The 15,593-nt window shown below is 39.7% G+C and overlaps 1 protein-coding gene across 1 annotated transcript in view; it reads right to left on the reverse strand.

Annotated features, from left to right (window-relative positions):
* Positions 1–9,029: 9,029 nt before the first annotated feature.
* jak1 (Janus kinase 1) overlaps positions 9,030–15,593 on the reverse strand; it is a 44,577-nt gene continuing 38,013 nt past the window's right edge. The window contains exons 22-25 of the mRNA XM_049589051.1: positions 14,827–14,999; positions 13,723–13,840; positions 11,749–11,859; positions 9,030–11,215 (exon numbers count right to left, since the gene is read on the reverse strand). Coding sequence (XP_049445008.1) covers positions 11,096–11,215; positions 11,749–11,859; positions 13,723–13,840; positions 14,827–14,999 — 522 coding nt within the window. The 3' untranslated portion in view covers positions 9,030–11,095. The remainder of the gene's footprint in view (positions 11,216–11,748; positions 11,860–13,722; positions 13,841–14,826; positions 15,000–15,593) is intronic.

Here is a 15,593-nt window from a genome sequence, read left to right on the forward strand (position 1 = left end):
GCGGATGCTTGTAAAATTTCTTAGTTATAAGGGAAAGAAAAAAAACTTTAAATGTCAATCTTCGCAGAGTTCTTCCCATTTTTACAAAGCAACAGAGAAATTATTTTTCATTCTTTGTCAGAATAAAAAGACGTTTTGTTTGTTTTATCAGAGCAAAGGCTGTGAACTGAATAACACTTCATGTCCAGGAGGTTTGACGTTCATCATTGAGGAGAGAGCTCGGTATTTTAGTATTACAGCTCGGACATTAGGTTTGTTATGTGCACAAACTGGCAATAACTGAGGCTCCTACTACTGTAGAAAGTTGAATGTAAAATGTTTGTTTCTCTGCTTTTGACACAGCATTATATATACTCCTACGTAACAGCTCACATGCTTTTTTTTTCTTTTCTTCTTGCTGTACATGTCTTTGTACTCTGCTCAGAACTGATTATACATCACGGAGAAGAATATTACTTGTGTCGCCATGGCAACAACCCTCACACACTGTGAAAACCCAATAGCAGTTGAGATCAGATAATGCAGATACGTTGGTTTAGTCCAGATATGTGGTGTGAGTTTCTCATCAGTGGGAATAACGGTCGGCTGTAAACAAAGCTGACACAATAATAATGGAGGAGTCTCGGGTCAGTGCTGGCATGCAGGTCCGCTTATTAAGTACTAATAACATGGCTTAACATTAAACTTAAGGGCAATACATAGTTCTCTATTCTTTGCTGACTCTCTTGCTCTCTTCATCCAATTATGTGTTTTCTAACTAGATTTAACCGTGATGTGTTTCATGGTGTCTCGCTTTCACTACCTAGAGATTCATATTTATCATGAAACTTTGACACATTTTGAAGCATGCCTCCAGACAATGATTATATATCGTGGATATGGGCAATAGAAGAAAAAAAGGAGAGCAGCTCTGGAGGGCAAAAAAAGTGATAAAATGTATTCTGCTTCATATTTGCACAAATACAGGCAGAAAGATGGCAGAGGATCTGCCCACCACAACCTTTTTTGTTTCCATGAAGTGCTTGTATGTGTGCAATTTTCTCACTTCTTGTGTATCTAATTGCTACCTTCCTTTCTTTTCTCTTTTTTATTGCCCATTTGGGAAGTCTTTTAAACTACACTTTGACTCGACTCTTCCTGGTTCACAGTCATTTTCATACAATGGCATTTCCCAGAATCTCAGTTTAGACAGTTGAGGGATGTCCCGCTCATCCTAAAACCTAAATCCCGAGGTTATGTGTGATGCATATCAGATTGATTTTATATTTAGCTTGTAAAAATTTTAAAAAGCTAGTCATATTCCACTTTTTCTTCCCCATTTTTCTTATCATCATCTATCATGTTTGTATTCAGCATGCATCTGTATCTTCAATTTCCATTCATACTTTTGTGTCCTTGCACTATTGTGGCTTATGTCCTGTCTGTTTCCTGTGATTTTGACTGTCACTTCTGGTGGCTGTGCTAGCTAATTTAAAATGCCTTCATTTTGCCTTTTTTTTTTTTGCCGCCTTCACAATATTGTTATAATCAGATCAACTTATATTTATCCATTTTGCCTCTGAAAAATAACCACAAAGCTATAAAAAAAAGTCTAAATAAGTGACTAAATGCACACCTTCTCCATTCAATATGGCTCTAAATCTGTCTTTGCCACTGATTTCCTTTAATAATGGATGTCAAAATGCTGCACTTAGGTCTATAATAATGACTGAATACAACAACTGTCAACAACTTCACATAACACAAAGAGCAAAAATGATGTAATTTGAAATGCAGCCGGGACCTCAAACTTTTATTCAGTTTATATTCGTAATATAACCTGCACGATTGCTCTTTGAATTTATTCACATTGCACAGCCAGCAATATAAAGACAATGTGAGGGCTGACAGGTTGATGCGCTGGTTTGGATGAAGTTACCAGAAAATATCACAGGTTTGGGCAGGTGGGTCATAACATGACAATGCAGCGCCCTTTTAAGATATTAATAAGTTACAGAAACATTGCGTGCAATAGTCCACCTTCCACCTCCATTCCATCTGTCACTCTCTGTCGAACAGGCTGTGGCGCTCAGTCCTTCTCTCTGTCCTTGTCTCTGTTCTAATCCTGACAGTTGAGCTTCTATAATGCTTAAAGTTTGCGATTAGTGGGTCTGGTTTAGGGGGTTGATTAATGCATATTTTTGAGGGACTGGCGGTGCTGATTGGCTCTCTTAATGGTTCAGGTTGGTGCACATCACTACAAGTTATCAATATGTGGTGGTACTTGTGTACAAGCCCTCATCTTCTCTGCACTGCTCCAACACCAGGGGCCAGATGCATAAACAGTGTGTAAGCACAAAAAACATGCGTACGCCTTTTCCCACACAAACTGGCATTTATAAAGTAAGAATTTGCAGTGAGAATTTACGCACCTCACACATTCTGCAGACCAGGTTTACTCACGGTTTCAGCTAATAGCTGTGGGTGATATGACAAGGACGAGATTGAAGCACTTTATAAAGTCAACAAGAAAGCTATGAATGAATCATTGATCGTCTTTCTGCTGTTTAACAATAATATTGATTGTTTCAGAAATGTGATGATTAGCGGTACAGATGCTACAAATATCCACAGCTGCTCTGGCACCATTGGAGAGGCTTGCAGATGTGATACAGTTGGTGAAATTGCACTTTCTTTGCCTTATTTCTCATCTCGAGGGGCACAAGTATCGATATGCACACGGCTGTTTAAGGCTGTTTCTACGTCTGTTTACGGCAAACTTTGGGTGCGGGAATGAGGCTCGTGTGCGTGCACCCTGACCCACAGTGACTGAGATTTATAAAACAGAATCAGGCATATGCACAGCTTTATCAACGTGATGAAAAGAATGCGTATGCACCTTTGTGCATACACACAGTTTTAGTTGTGAATCTACAGAGTTTTATGCATCTGGCCCCTGAACTGCCTAGGTGTTGATTTTCTGTCTTGAAATAAAAAATTAAACATCGAGAGATCTAGCAAGTCCACCTACTAACACTTAAAGCTTGGGAGAAAGAGTGTGTGTCTGTAGTCACATGATACCTCTGTCCATCTGTGGCTTTCTGTACTGTAGAAGCCATTTTGCATTTTCCCTCTTAAGCAGTTGTTTTAAATTTTTCCTTCATATTCCACTCTTTCATTCTCCCCACATCAGCTGGAGCCACTTGGACACATTTTATGGCGACGTGTCCCTCTGGACTAGTTGGCTGTCTGGCTCGGAGCCTCTGTTTGGTTTGCTTCCTGGTGTGAGTGGATGAAAAGTAACCAGCTGGACTCCAGGTGATCACTGTCACCTCCACCTCTCTAAAAGACAGGATAGGAATGTCTGTCTATGCGAGTGTGTGTGTTCAGACCAGAGACAGGGCCTCTGTGTTTGTGGATGTTAACAGCTGAGGCAGCAGAAGCGCTGTCTGCTTGTCTGTTTTCCCGTCTGTCTGTCTGTCTGTCTGTCTGTTTGCCTGTCTGTCTTCCTGACTGTCTGTTTTCTAGTCTGTCTGCCACAGTGGATTCAGGTACTACAGTCAGTCATGCCTGAATTATTTTAATGGTGTCAGCTTTTTCTCTGCATTATGTCTCACTTGCTCTAAAGCCATGACTGTATAAACTACTGTGTGTGCATGTGTGTGTGTGTTTGGGTGTCAGAACTATTGAGGACAAAACAAATATAAGCTCTTATCATGCAAGTCCAGATGTAACAGAGTGAAGGGATTTATTATTCCTAAACACACGAGGACAGAAGCAGGAGTGTAACCGATGCTCCAAGACCTCCGAGAAGAATCATGTCGCCACACTTGAATGTAGGACTTCCTTTGCTTTGCCATTTTCAAGGGTCCATTCACTGGGTTTTGGCCGTTCACTAAGACTGAGAGCAGAACTATCTGTTGGACTTGACCATGAAGTTAAATGTCACTCTGTCAGAGCCTGTGTGTTCTCTCCCCACTTTTACATCATCCAAAATCATGTCAAGATGCAGGAAAACCAGGCAGCTCAACAGGTGTTAGTTGTGTTGGTGGTCTTGAATGAATGTCCAAATGGGGAACACTACTTTTTCATGGACTTTGATTTTGTTATTGACAGAACAGTTCGTTATATCACACAAACATATTGTGCTGATTTTTCACCATCATACTTCCAAGCAATTGTGAGTAAGAACAAGGATGTTTGTGACGTTTGTCTGAGCTCATTCGTAGCCAATACAGTTGACAATTCTCCAAATATGGATGTTGCTACAGAGAAGCTACATATTCTAAAACACAAAGCTTCACACACATCTTCAACCAGGCAGCACAGAAGAACTATACACTCACACAGTTTTAAGATGGATGCCCAAAATCAGTGTAACCAATAGAGATATTGATGAGAAACCGTGTTTTGTTTTATGTTTTTATTATGGATCCCCATTAGTCTTCCCAAAGTGAAGACTATTCTTCCTGGGGTCCAGACACTCATATATACAGTACAATCAAAATAAAAACTTAATACAATGAAACAATACAATAAAATACAAAAACCAAATGCATACTCAAATTTAAACAAAACAAACAGAAAAACTCAGTGTTTCTAATAACTCTTAATGTACAATCAACATACCTCATTCAAAGAACCCAAAACATCATTACAGTTCTGCAATTTCAACTTGCTAACTAAACACAATAGGTGTTCACCTGAATGAGATGGACCAGAGGTCATGGTGACCTTGACCTTTGACCATCAAAATCGAATCGGTTCATCTTTGAATACAAGTGGACGTTTGTGCCATTCATTCATTCATTTTTCGTAACTGCTTATCCTGGTAGGGGTCATGGGGAGCTGGAGCCTATCCCAGCTGACATTGGGCGAGAGGCAGGGTACATCCTAGACAGGTCGCCAGACTATCACAGGGCTGACACATAGAGACAGACAACCATTCACACTCACATTCACACCTACGGGCAATTTAGAGTCACCAGTTAACCTGCATGTCTTTGGACTGTGGGAGGAAGCTGGAGCACCCGGAGAAAACCCACGCTTACACTAAGGTTCGAACCCACAACCTCTGGGATTGAACCTGGCGACAATGCTAACCATTACATCACCGTGCCACCTGAATTTAAAGAAATTCTATCAAGTTCTTGAGATACCGCATTCATGAGAAAAGGATGTGCGAAAAGAAGGACAACCCAAAAACATACTGCCTCTGGCTACGGCGGCGCAGGCATAAGCCATAAAAACTGAGTCTGATAAAAAAAAAAAAAAAAAAATTAGTGCAGCACAACTGTCAAAATGTAGTGGAGCTCAGAAACAGGTATTTTTTTCAGATATATGAGAACTGGCAGTAATGCTGCCTTTACCTCCTGACGCTTTCATTTGGCTTCCTGTTGGTTTGTACCTGGCGTTTAATGTTCATCTGGCTCAAACTATAGTGGGAATCTTTAGTTTTACGCCGATTATCACTGTTCAGCATTGCTCATGTGTTGCCATAACAACCAGCCAAGTTGATTTGACCTTGACGTTGTTTGCATTTCCCTTAGTCTTCTTGATTTCCTTCCACATCCAGTAGAAACGCCCCTAAGCATTCCAGTGGGTTTAAGATTTTATTTTGACGTTTGGTTTCCTGTTCCTTTTAGTCTGACGGTAATGTGCGTGTCCTCCTGAAGGCTGTGTGCCAGAAAATGGTTGGTGAGCACATTTTTATTTTCTTTCTGTAACTGACTGCCACACAGTTTGAGATGTGACTTCACACAAAATACCCCAAAAATTTGTGCTCCAAACACGGTTTCCACTTAAAAAAAAATCGGACCCTGTCTGCTCTCACATGTTGACTTGTAGATTTATTAAAGCTTCTCTTTGTCGTGCGTCCGCTCAGTAGTTTTGCAGATAGCTGGTGTTTACCTGGACTGGTGCTCTTTGTATGCTGGAACCAGTAATTGCAGGTGGGTGTATGTGTGAGCATGCGAATGTGTGTGTGGGTGTAGCACTGTAAAAATGCGCTCTTGGCAGGTAATGGGGGTAAGGAGAGACAGGCTGAAAGAAAGAGGAATGGAAAAACAACCCCAGCTGCCTTCAGCCGCTCAGCCTGCAGGGATTTCTTTTATTCTTCCTGTGCCTTTCTCCTCCTCTGTCTGCTCAGTGAAGAGTGTTGGTTATGTCTGCCAGACTCCTGCATGTTGCACGTACCTGTAGAGCTGTCACACACACACACACACACACACGTTCCAACACACTGGAATTGTCTCGTCTCTGCTCTGATTATTTGTATTAGCTGGACTCTCACACAGCTTCTTCTGGTGTGATCCAAATCTATAGGAATGCATTATTGTCCTCATGTGCTTATCGTCGTCTCCCCCGTGGTGTAAATTGTCCACCCTCCGTAACGACTGAAAACAATCCCAGTTGGTGAGGAGATATCTGACAGCAGTCTAATTGTAGACGCTCAAGTGCAGACTCATAAGGTCACAGCTGGCATCGAGCCTCCAAACCTGTCAGTCAAAGGATGCGCAAAATGTGTCGGCTTAGTGACGAATAATCCCACTCAATCTACAGCAGTCACATATAAAGGATAAGGCTGATGATATTGTGTGGTTTTGTTATTGTTGACAAATCCGTCAGTGTGTTAGTCCGTCTCTTTCTGACTTCCATAACCTGTCTGCGACTGTGTTCAGCCCCAAGCTCCTACTGAAGACATAAATCATATAGTGTCAGAGTTAAATTTGTTTGGGACTACTTTCAGATGCGGATTAATACACATTTGGTGCTCAAGTCAGTACCATAATGAAGGCGTATCTAATGCAGAGAAGGACAAATGAAGCTGAGACTGGACTTGTTGGTAGTATCAGATTGTTGTTGATGTCAGTCTTTTCGTAGGATTTTTTGACACTAGTTAAAATACAGAATATCCCCAAATTTATGCTTTAAATTAACAGATAGTGTGGCCATAACATCTGCCAAACAGCTGCATCAGTACACTCTGCTTTAGCTCCCGCATAGTCTGTATGTCACACCTGAATACTTCAAACAAAGAAGGCTTTACACTGGCAAGAGAAATGCGACCTTTTTCTTTTTAATCCACCTTGTGGAGGGACACAACAGGTGTTCTATGATGTCCCTGCAGACTGTCGGGGTTTTTAACTCAGCAATTTGAAGAAATTGATCTAGTGAACAGCGATACATCACATGAACTGGCGGCCATCCCGGCAGGATGTAAATAATTAAAGCCACAAATAAAGTCTGCTGTTCAATTCCACAGCCTGGGCATGTTCTCTACACACACAGTGGCATGTAGATAAAAGTTATAGAGATAAAATTGAGTGTCAGTGTTCCGTCTTGACCTTGAGAATGGCAGTCTAAAAATTCTGAAAAATTCTCTCTGGTGTCAGATGTGGATGTCGGTCTTCCTCCAGCCGTCCGCTGTCGAAGCTGCCGGCAGATTTGGTGTTTAATCTGGCGTTCGTTCAGTCTCTCGTCCTCACTGTTTCACCTCATGTTGCGTGTGATGTTGTACACCAGCACAGTCCTCTCTCCAGGGGTGTTTTTGAGATGTTAAGGTGTTCATTTACATATCTAATCTGGGTATATTTTCCATGCTCGTCAAAGTATCAAAGTGGATTCAGGGTCTGAGGTCAACACCGGGATTAGTGTTGGTTTGTTGGGTTGATATGTTGCCTGAAGCACTGTTAATTTTTGTCCTAAGTCTTAAAAGAATATCCGGTCATAGGCTCCATCCCTCAAAGGACACAGCTAATGTTATATGAGAAGAAAGTCTTGATGCTTTTTGTCGTTTCATTCCATCACCTATGATTTATGTTTTCTCATGGCTAACTTGTGCTCTGCAAACAGATATTTTTGGGGGAAATAGACCAGTTTAGTTGCTCAGTTTGGTTTCACAGGTCACTCTGTACCTGTACCCGCTCTGCAAGTCCCAAATGACCAGCTTTTCTTAGTGCACATTTGCATGTCTTGTTCTAAACCTTGGACTAGCTCTAGTCTTCATTGCTTTTTCAGCAGTCTTTGAATATATATCAATAGATGGATTTATCTATAACTGATGTTGCAATATTATCTTTAAACCTGCCTCCCACACATGGTATAGAATAACTCTTTTATTATCTGCATCTTCTGCAGAGTATCAGCCCCTTTCTTTAGTGGGGAGTGTCGGGACTGGCGGAGGACAAGGTTGTATCTGTGTAATTTCTCTGTGCCTCTCTGTGCCACCAACATGACGTGACGTCCTCATGATGATTGTACACAAAGGGGGCCTGGCTCCCTGAAAATTAAACACAGCACAAACAAAGCCTGCACACGCACGGAGTGGAAGGTGTTCTTGAGTCTCGTGTAACGCTGGTAACCTGTTGATGAGCCAGCTGAAGTTCAGGATAAATTCTGTGTCTGTGCTTATTATTTTTGGCCTTTCAGTTGTTGATAGAAATATGATATTGACATGAAGATGCAGTCGGATTTATTTCTAGAGAGTTTTCATTTACATCAGAACAGAAAATCTTATTTGTAGTCTTGTGTAGTTTTTTTTGTAAAAGCTGAATAATTTCAGGTTAAATTCCGATTTTTCTGTTCTTGTGTAAACAACACCTCCTCTCAGCTTCAGTGCGTCGCCATTGTACCAGTATGTATCTGCATATTACACAGGGGCAGTGGTGAGGCTGGACTTTGCAATAGTGAATGACTGTGTGTGTGTGAGTGAGTGTGTGTGTGTGTGTGTTGATCACAAAGCTTTGCAATACTGAAGTATTTCTGATTTTCTGACATTTTAATGGCTGTAGATAAACCTAGATTTTGCCGTGCTTCTTGCTTTGTAAACAGTTTTCTGCTTTTTAAGTATGTGGATTTTTTTCTGACCTGAAATATACTGTAGATTTTGCAAAATTTTATATCACACTGACATTGCTATTGTTTTACTGTGAATAAGGTATTTCTAGAGCAATTTTAGCATGCCTACTTAAAACTGTAATATATAGAACAAACTGTTTCCAGTAGTTAATAATATATTGCATTTGGACTGATACAGACAGAACACGACAAACATTGATTTTATTTATTTTTTCATTGTGTATTTATGGATACTTTTACCTTCCATAATTCATACTTGCGTCTTATTTTTTGAAAAAAATATATATACATATATATTTCTTTTCTCTTATTTTGAGCAGAAGGAATTGTCTTTTACATTCCTAAATAAAATGTGGACTGAAGCGCAACTTTGTCGTCTTGAAAGTCCTTTTTTTGGGGGGGGTTACCACCAACATTCACAGTAAAAGCCATACAGTTATATGAAGCACAACTGACCATTTGTTGAATCTGTTACTGAGCAACATTTTACATGTCTGATGGATTTATAACAGAACAAACCCTCTGCTCAAACCATTCACATACTCCCAGACAAAATATGCGTGTGTAAATTTCCTGTCATATTGGAGAAAAGAAAAACGTTCAGAGTAAAATGCACATACAAAATAATGACTAAAAGAAAGAATATAATTTTAACAAACATAAAATGCCATGTGGTAATTGGTGATTATTCTTTATCATTTCAAATTCTGTGAACAATCTAAAGTATTTCCATATACAACCTGTAATAACATCAATTGGCTCTTCTTTGTTTTTTTTTTTGAACTGTTATGTTTAGTATACAGACCTTTAATAAAGTATTTGTGAAAGACTACAAAACCAGTCAAGGAGAGGCAAAGTGAAGTGATACTGCCCTCAAGTGTCTCTCACAGGTACTTCTCTTAATCGCTCACTCTTCACCTAACAAGTGCTGTGTGATCTAGTCAACTGGTCACATGTACACAGTTCTCGATTAATTACTGAGTACTTAAAAGTATTTAAGGAACCGAACTTGATTAGAGATTATATAGAACCATCTTAAACTATCTGAGGAACTTCACACAGTACAAAAGATGTGATTTCTGGGGATCTGAGCATGATGAAATTCCATGGAAGATGATCAGAGAGCCATAACTCGCAAAATAAAAAAATATGTAGATTTTCTGCATCTGTGCAGATGCAGCTCAAACATGCCTTCACGAAGAAGGTAGTCTCATTTGTGTCTGGTAACTTTGGGTGGGACAGGCATTTATTACACGTTTAAACAATGCAGGGTGACAGTAAATGTATCTGTAGATTATTTTTGATAAATTGCTCCATAAAATGTCTGAATATAGCACAAAATTTCCATCACAGTTTACTAAAAACTAAAATATGACGCCTTTCAATCGCTTGTTTAGTCTGACCAGCCGTTTGAAACAAAACAAAAAAGGAGCTATTAATGACTGCATCTGCACATCATGAACAGAAAATCTATCTCACCTAACGCCACGGCTCTCTATCTAAACAAAATACAAGTTAGGCGATTTTCTCCCAACAGGAGTCCATGAGACAAACAGCAGTGGCACAAATGTAAAAACCACATCTTCAGTATCTGTGTTAATGACCGCGTCCATGCTTCTGAGCAATTCTCAAATGATTCATCAGTGATCCACTTGGCGTCCTGCAAACAGGACTGCCACACACCCTGTTTAACTGTGTGAAAGTGGGTGTTAAACAGTTCCTTTCTCTGCTCGGTCTCCGTCTTTCAAGCGTCCATCAGCGAGGGCGACATCAGCCAGGAGTCCACATTATTATAAAGACCTTCTGCGCACGTTATAAGAGCAGCGAGTCCACATAAGTTTGACATTTCTGACAATGCAGACATTTAAATCCCTTAGATACACTTGGAAGTCCTTTTGTAAGATTTAAGGTCACATTCAGCGTGGACTAAGGCTACAAGATTCGATAATTATGCTTGATACTCAAAGTAGGACTTAATGGGATTGTATAACAAATATGAGAAATAAAAATGTGAAAAATATGGCAGCGTAAGATGGCTGACAGGACTAAAAGTCTTCACGTTGTGGAAGGTTTCTATGTGAGTGCGAAAGAGTGTTGCTTTGTGTGAAGCTCTGATCCTTCGGGACTGTCTCTTAGTACGATGAAGCTACACGAGCAGATGCTGATCTGGGGTCAGTTTTTGCTGTTTGCATCTGGTTCCGAGGTCTGCAAGCAAGAGTCAACGTCTCTCCCAGTGCCTCCAGCGCTTTGAGGAGGTTTAATGGTCGTTCTGTGGCTGGAGCTGTTGCTGCATGTTGGTCAGCTCTTCCACCAGGCGCTTAAAGGTGATTCTCCTCTCGGGCAGGTTCTCCCAGCACTTTCGCATCAGCTCGTACACCTGTCGGACATCAGTTGTGTTAGGCAATCAGTGGCAGAAATGTAAAAACCTGACTAAAAAATAAACTGCAGCAGCTTTTACTTTCTTTGCCAGTTGTAGGTGACATCAACATGTTATGTTAAACTGCTGCTGCTATAACCTTCCAATAGGTGGCACAGGATAGTGTGTGTTAGCTCTGTGAGGTGTCTTACATTTAATAATGTTTAAATTTTCAAAGTAGGGGTCTCTGATACCCCTAACTTTTTTTTTATTAACATGATTGTGGCTAATAATTGAGTCAGCAGCCTAACAAACACCTAATTTTATAATGACTTTAATGAAGAAATTCAGCCTCAAGTGTGGAAGATAAATGTACTCAAATACTGTAAAACCACCACTGTTGCTCCTGCCTGAAGCCAAACATATGACTATTGTTGGTGTTTCTTTCCTTATGTTTTCTCTGCGTATGTTTTGTAAATAAAGACATCAGAACACATTAAAAAAAGCCTGTATCTATGTCATTAGTGTGCTGTGTTGCTGATGGGAAGACTTACAGGCTCAGGACAGCTCTCAGGACGTGGCAACCTCCTCCCTTCTGCCAACACCTTCACCAATCGGATGATAGTCATCTGACCGTGAGTTCGGCCAATCATGCCGAGGAAGAGCTGTGTGGGTGAGGATGAGGACGGGTTACAGAAGAAAAAAATGTTCAATACTGCTGCTGCTACTACTAATACTGGCTTGATTTTTATTCAGATGTGAACCATGTCATCTTTTACTTTTTAGCGTCTGTCTCCTTTTTAACATTCACCTGACCTGAGCAGACCTAACTGGTCCATCAGGATAACAGTGGCAGTTAAAAGCCGGATGTATCCGAAAGATCTTCCTGATAAACTGAGCTCTAAGTGTTGGCACAGACACAGCCCCTGTTGGGAGTCTGTGATCTGGCCTCTGGTCTTTGGCCAAAGACTGATACCATCTGCCACATACAAATGAATGTGTGTGGGTGTGTGTTTGCTGAGGCGTAATCAGAATGCATTTCAGAGAGTATCAAATTGCACCCCCCAATCAATGTTAATTTCCAGCACAACGGTGAACCACAAATGCAGTTAACAAGGATGCACTAACATTCCAAATCCGGGTTCAAAGGAGAGCATCAGCGCTTGTTCAGGTCATGGCCTGACCAGATACTAGTTTTGTCAAGACTGTGAGGCAAATGTTGCATCATCTGTGGTGTTATTTTTGTAATATTTAGAAGCTGGATAGCAAAGTGATGCTGGGACGAGCATACACTCTACTAATGGAAGTAAACTGCTGACACATGCTTTGTGCTGTCTCTCAAAGTCTTGCAAGAAATTTGCAGGTTTGACAAATTTTTAAACAGGTCCAGCCACAACATAGTACGTTACAAAAAATGTTATAGTGTAATATGTCATAAAAAGTCAATAGTGTGAAATCAAAAATGACCAAAAAAAGTCATAAAATGTCAAAAAATGGTCATAGTGATAAAAGTATGCCATTAAAAACCACAATAATCATAAAAATGTCATAAAGTCATAGTATAGTATGCCATAAAAATGTCATAGTGTAATATGTGATTTAAAAAAGGTCAAAAGTCATAATATAGTATATCATAAAAAAGTCACAGTATGTCAGTACGCCATACTACGTTACAAATATGTCAGTGTAGTATATGTCATACAAAAAGGTCCAAAAATCTGTCATACTATTAATAGTGTGTCATCACAAAAGACAAAAAAAAGCCACCATGTCATCAAATCATAGTATAGTGTGTCATATTAAATTACCAAAAAAGGTCATAAAAACTTCATAGTATTAATAGTATATCATTAAAAAACACAAAAATCATAAAAATGTCTTGAAGTCATAGTATAGTATGTCATAATAATGACATAAAAAAATGTCACAGTGTAATATGTGATTAAAAAAAAGTCAAAATAATGTCAGTACTAATGGTATATCATCAGAAATGGCATAAGATGTAAAAATGTCAAAGTCATAGAAAAGTACGTTAAAAAAAAGGACAAAAAGTCATAGTTTATCATAAAAAAAAGTCAAAGTAGTGGTATTATTGGTTATTTCGGAAAACATGCCATAAAGTCAAAGTTTGGTGAGCCATAAAAACAGACCAAAAAAAAAAAAAAAATCACAGTGCAGTTTGTCATAAATAGTTTTAAAAAGGTCAATTATCATATGCTGGCTCTCTAAATGGCAGTCAGTCATCAAACTTTGAAACTTTAAGCACCCCTGATCTAACATGTTTGTTTCAAATGTGTTAAAATGGTCAGTATTGCTGTTAAGTTTCCCCAAATCTCCCCTGGTAGGTTTGGATGCAGAAGCAATTGTGTGGAAAGCTTCAATAAATTCAGTTCTTTATTTCTGCACTGGTACAGTATGTGTGACATCTATTTAATGTGGAATCATCTTCCAGACTTCTAAAAATACACATAAATTAGAAGTATTTCTTGAAGGCCTGATAGATACTGAGGAGAGCGCTGCATACTGACCGTCATCGGGCTCTTGGTGGAGTCGCAGTAGGTGATGAGTTCGTACATCGTCACCCCAAAGGACCAAACGTCTGAGGCACGGTAGAACTTACAGTGAGTCAGACACTCTGGAGCGTACCTGGGAAATAAAAAAACAAAGTGTAAGAGTATGAATACTTCATTTTAACGCATTGTTACACTGCAGGTTTTTGGAAGGGCGTTCCCTGTGTCTCTATCAGTATTAGCACTTTAATGTTGTTTGAATATACTGCTTTAATAATGTTTTATACAGTATCAGAGAGAAAAGGTAACCACAACAAATTTCAGAGGCGCTCTTAGATTAAATTCTACAAAGGCAAAGTAATATTTGCAAAAAGACTGAGGATTAAACATAGCAGTGTGTAGTTTGGGTTTTATTTTCCGTCTTTTTGTGCAGACTTTTATTACCCAGCACATGCACAGAAAGTATGGATGTGCATGTTTGCTTCAAGAAATATTGGAAATGAAATCAAACAAGTGTCTTTGTCTTATTTCACTGACTGCTAATTTTATAAAGAACACTAAAAGTCTTACAGGAAACCAAAGAAAGACTATCCAGAACAACCAAGGGTCAGATCAACGAGGGTTATAATTTATTCTCAATATTTTACTGTATATTGTCATTATGATATGATCCCTTATAAGTATTCCATCTCTGTTAATATAGATCCAGTCCCTGGTAATTTAGCGACTACACTCCTGTCTGTCATCTCAATGCTAGCTGCTCTTTCAGGCTCAGATCCTTGACTACACACTCAAAGCTGACAGCAAAGTCAATTTACTGCTTAAAAGCATTTTAATTTAATACCTGCTGGATGAAAAGGACTTTTCAATGAAATCTCTTCACTCTTTGCTTGAACTGATCACCATCTTACCACATTTCTCCCACACAATATCCCTCTCCTTCATTAACACACTGTGTGCAGTTGATTCCTTTCTGGTCCGTCTTATTTCATTAAGTATCTGCTCTCCTTTTTATTCTCCTTCCTTTACAAAGTCTCTCTTTCAACAATAAGATCTCAGCTGCCGCAATCGAGTCTGAGAGAGAGTGAGAGCTTTTCTGACTTCCGTCTCCTCTCCACTCACCAGAAAACAGGGCTGTCGTTTTCGTCCTTGACCGTGTAATATCCCTCGTTGTCCTTGATGGTCTTGGTGAGGCCGAAATCTCCGATCTTCACCGTCCTCTCGTTCTCCACCAGCACATTTCGGGCAGCCAGGTCCCTGTGGATGTAATTTCGGGATCCAAGATAGTCCATTCCCTAAAAAGAAAGAAAAAAAGGGCACACTGCTCAACAGGTTCAAGGTGATTGAAATGCAACCTGTGGATTTCTGTGATTGGAACATGCAGACAAAACTAAATCTGCTGGGAGAGGAGCAGCCAATTACTGAAGGACACATTGAATTGAAACACTTGATGCAATGTCAGCCATGTTGTTTAAATGCTAGACATCTCTGTGGTATTTGTTGCATCACCGCAATGACACCCTCTCATCAGTAACTAATTTTTAAATGAGCTGTGTGGCCAAATTCGCCAGAAAACAAAGAGTTAAGTCATCTTTTTAAGGTGTTTTTGGCAAATAAGCAAAAAAATCTTTAACAGCAAACAACTATCAACAGCATAACTCATGAGGTTCAGGCTCCTGTTCCATTTTAACTGTTCATACCTTTTACGACTACAGTTTTGGAACGCAGTTTACCACCAGTGTCTAAACAGGAAGTGTTAAAACATTTCAAAACAGTTGGTGTGCTGACGTTACCGTCTTAATTAAGTAAGTACTGGTGAGGTGATAAATGCTAATATAAGATGCGGAAGCGCCTCATGGTTCCAGCTGGTCTGAGGAAATGGCTCTGTG

This window comes from Epinephelus fuscoguttatus, linkage group LG10 (assembly GCF_011397635.1).
Source record: "Epinephelus fuscoguttatus linkage group LG10, E.fuscoguttatus.final_Chr_v1".
In the NCBI taxonomy this organism is placed as follows: Eukaryota; Metazoa; Chordata; class Actinopteri; order Perciformes; family Serranidae; genus Epinephelus; species Epinephelus fuscoguttatus.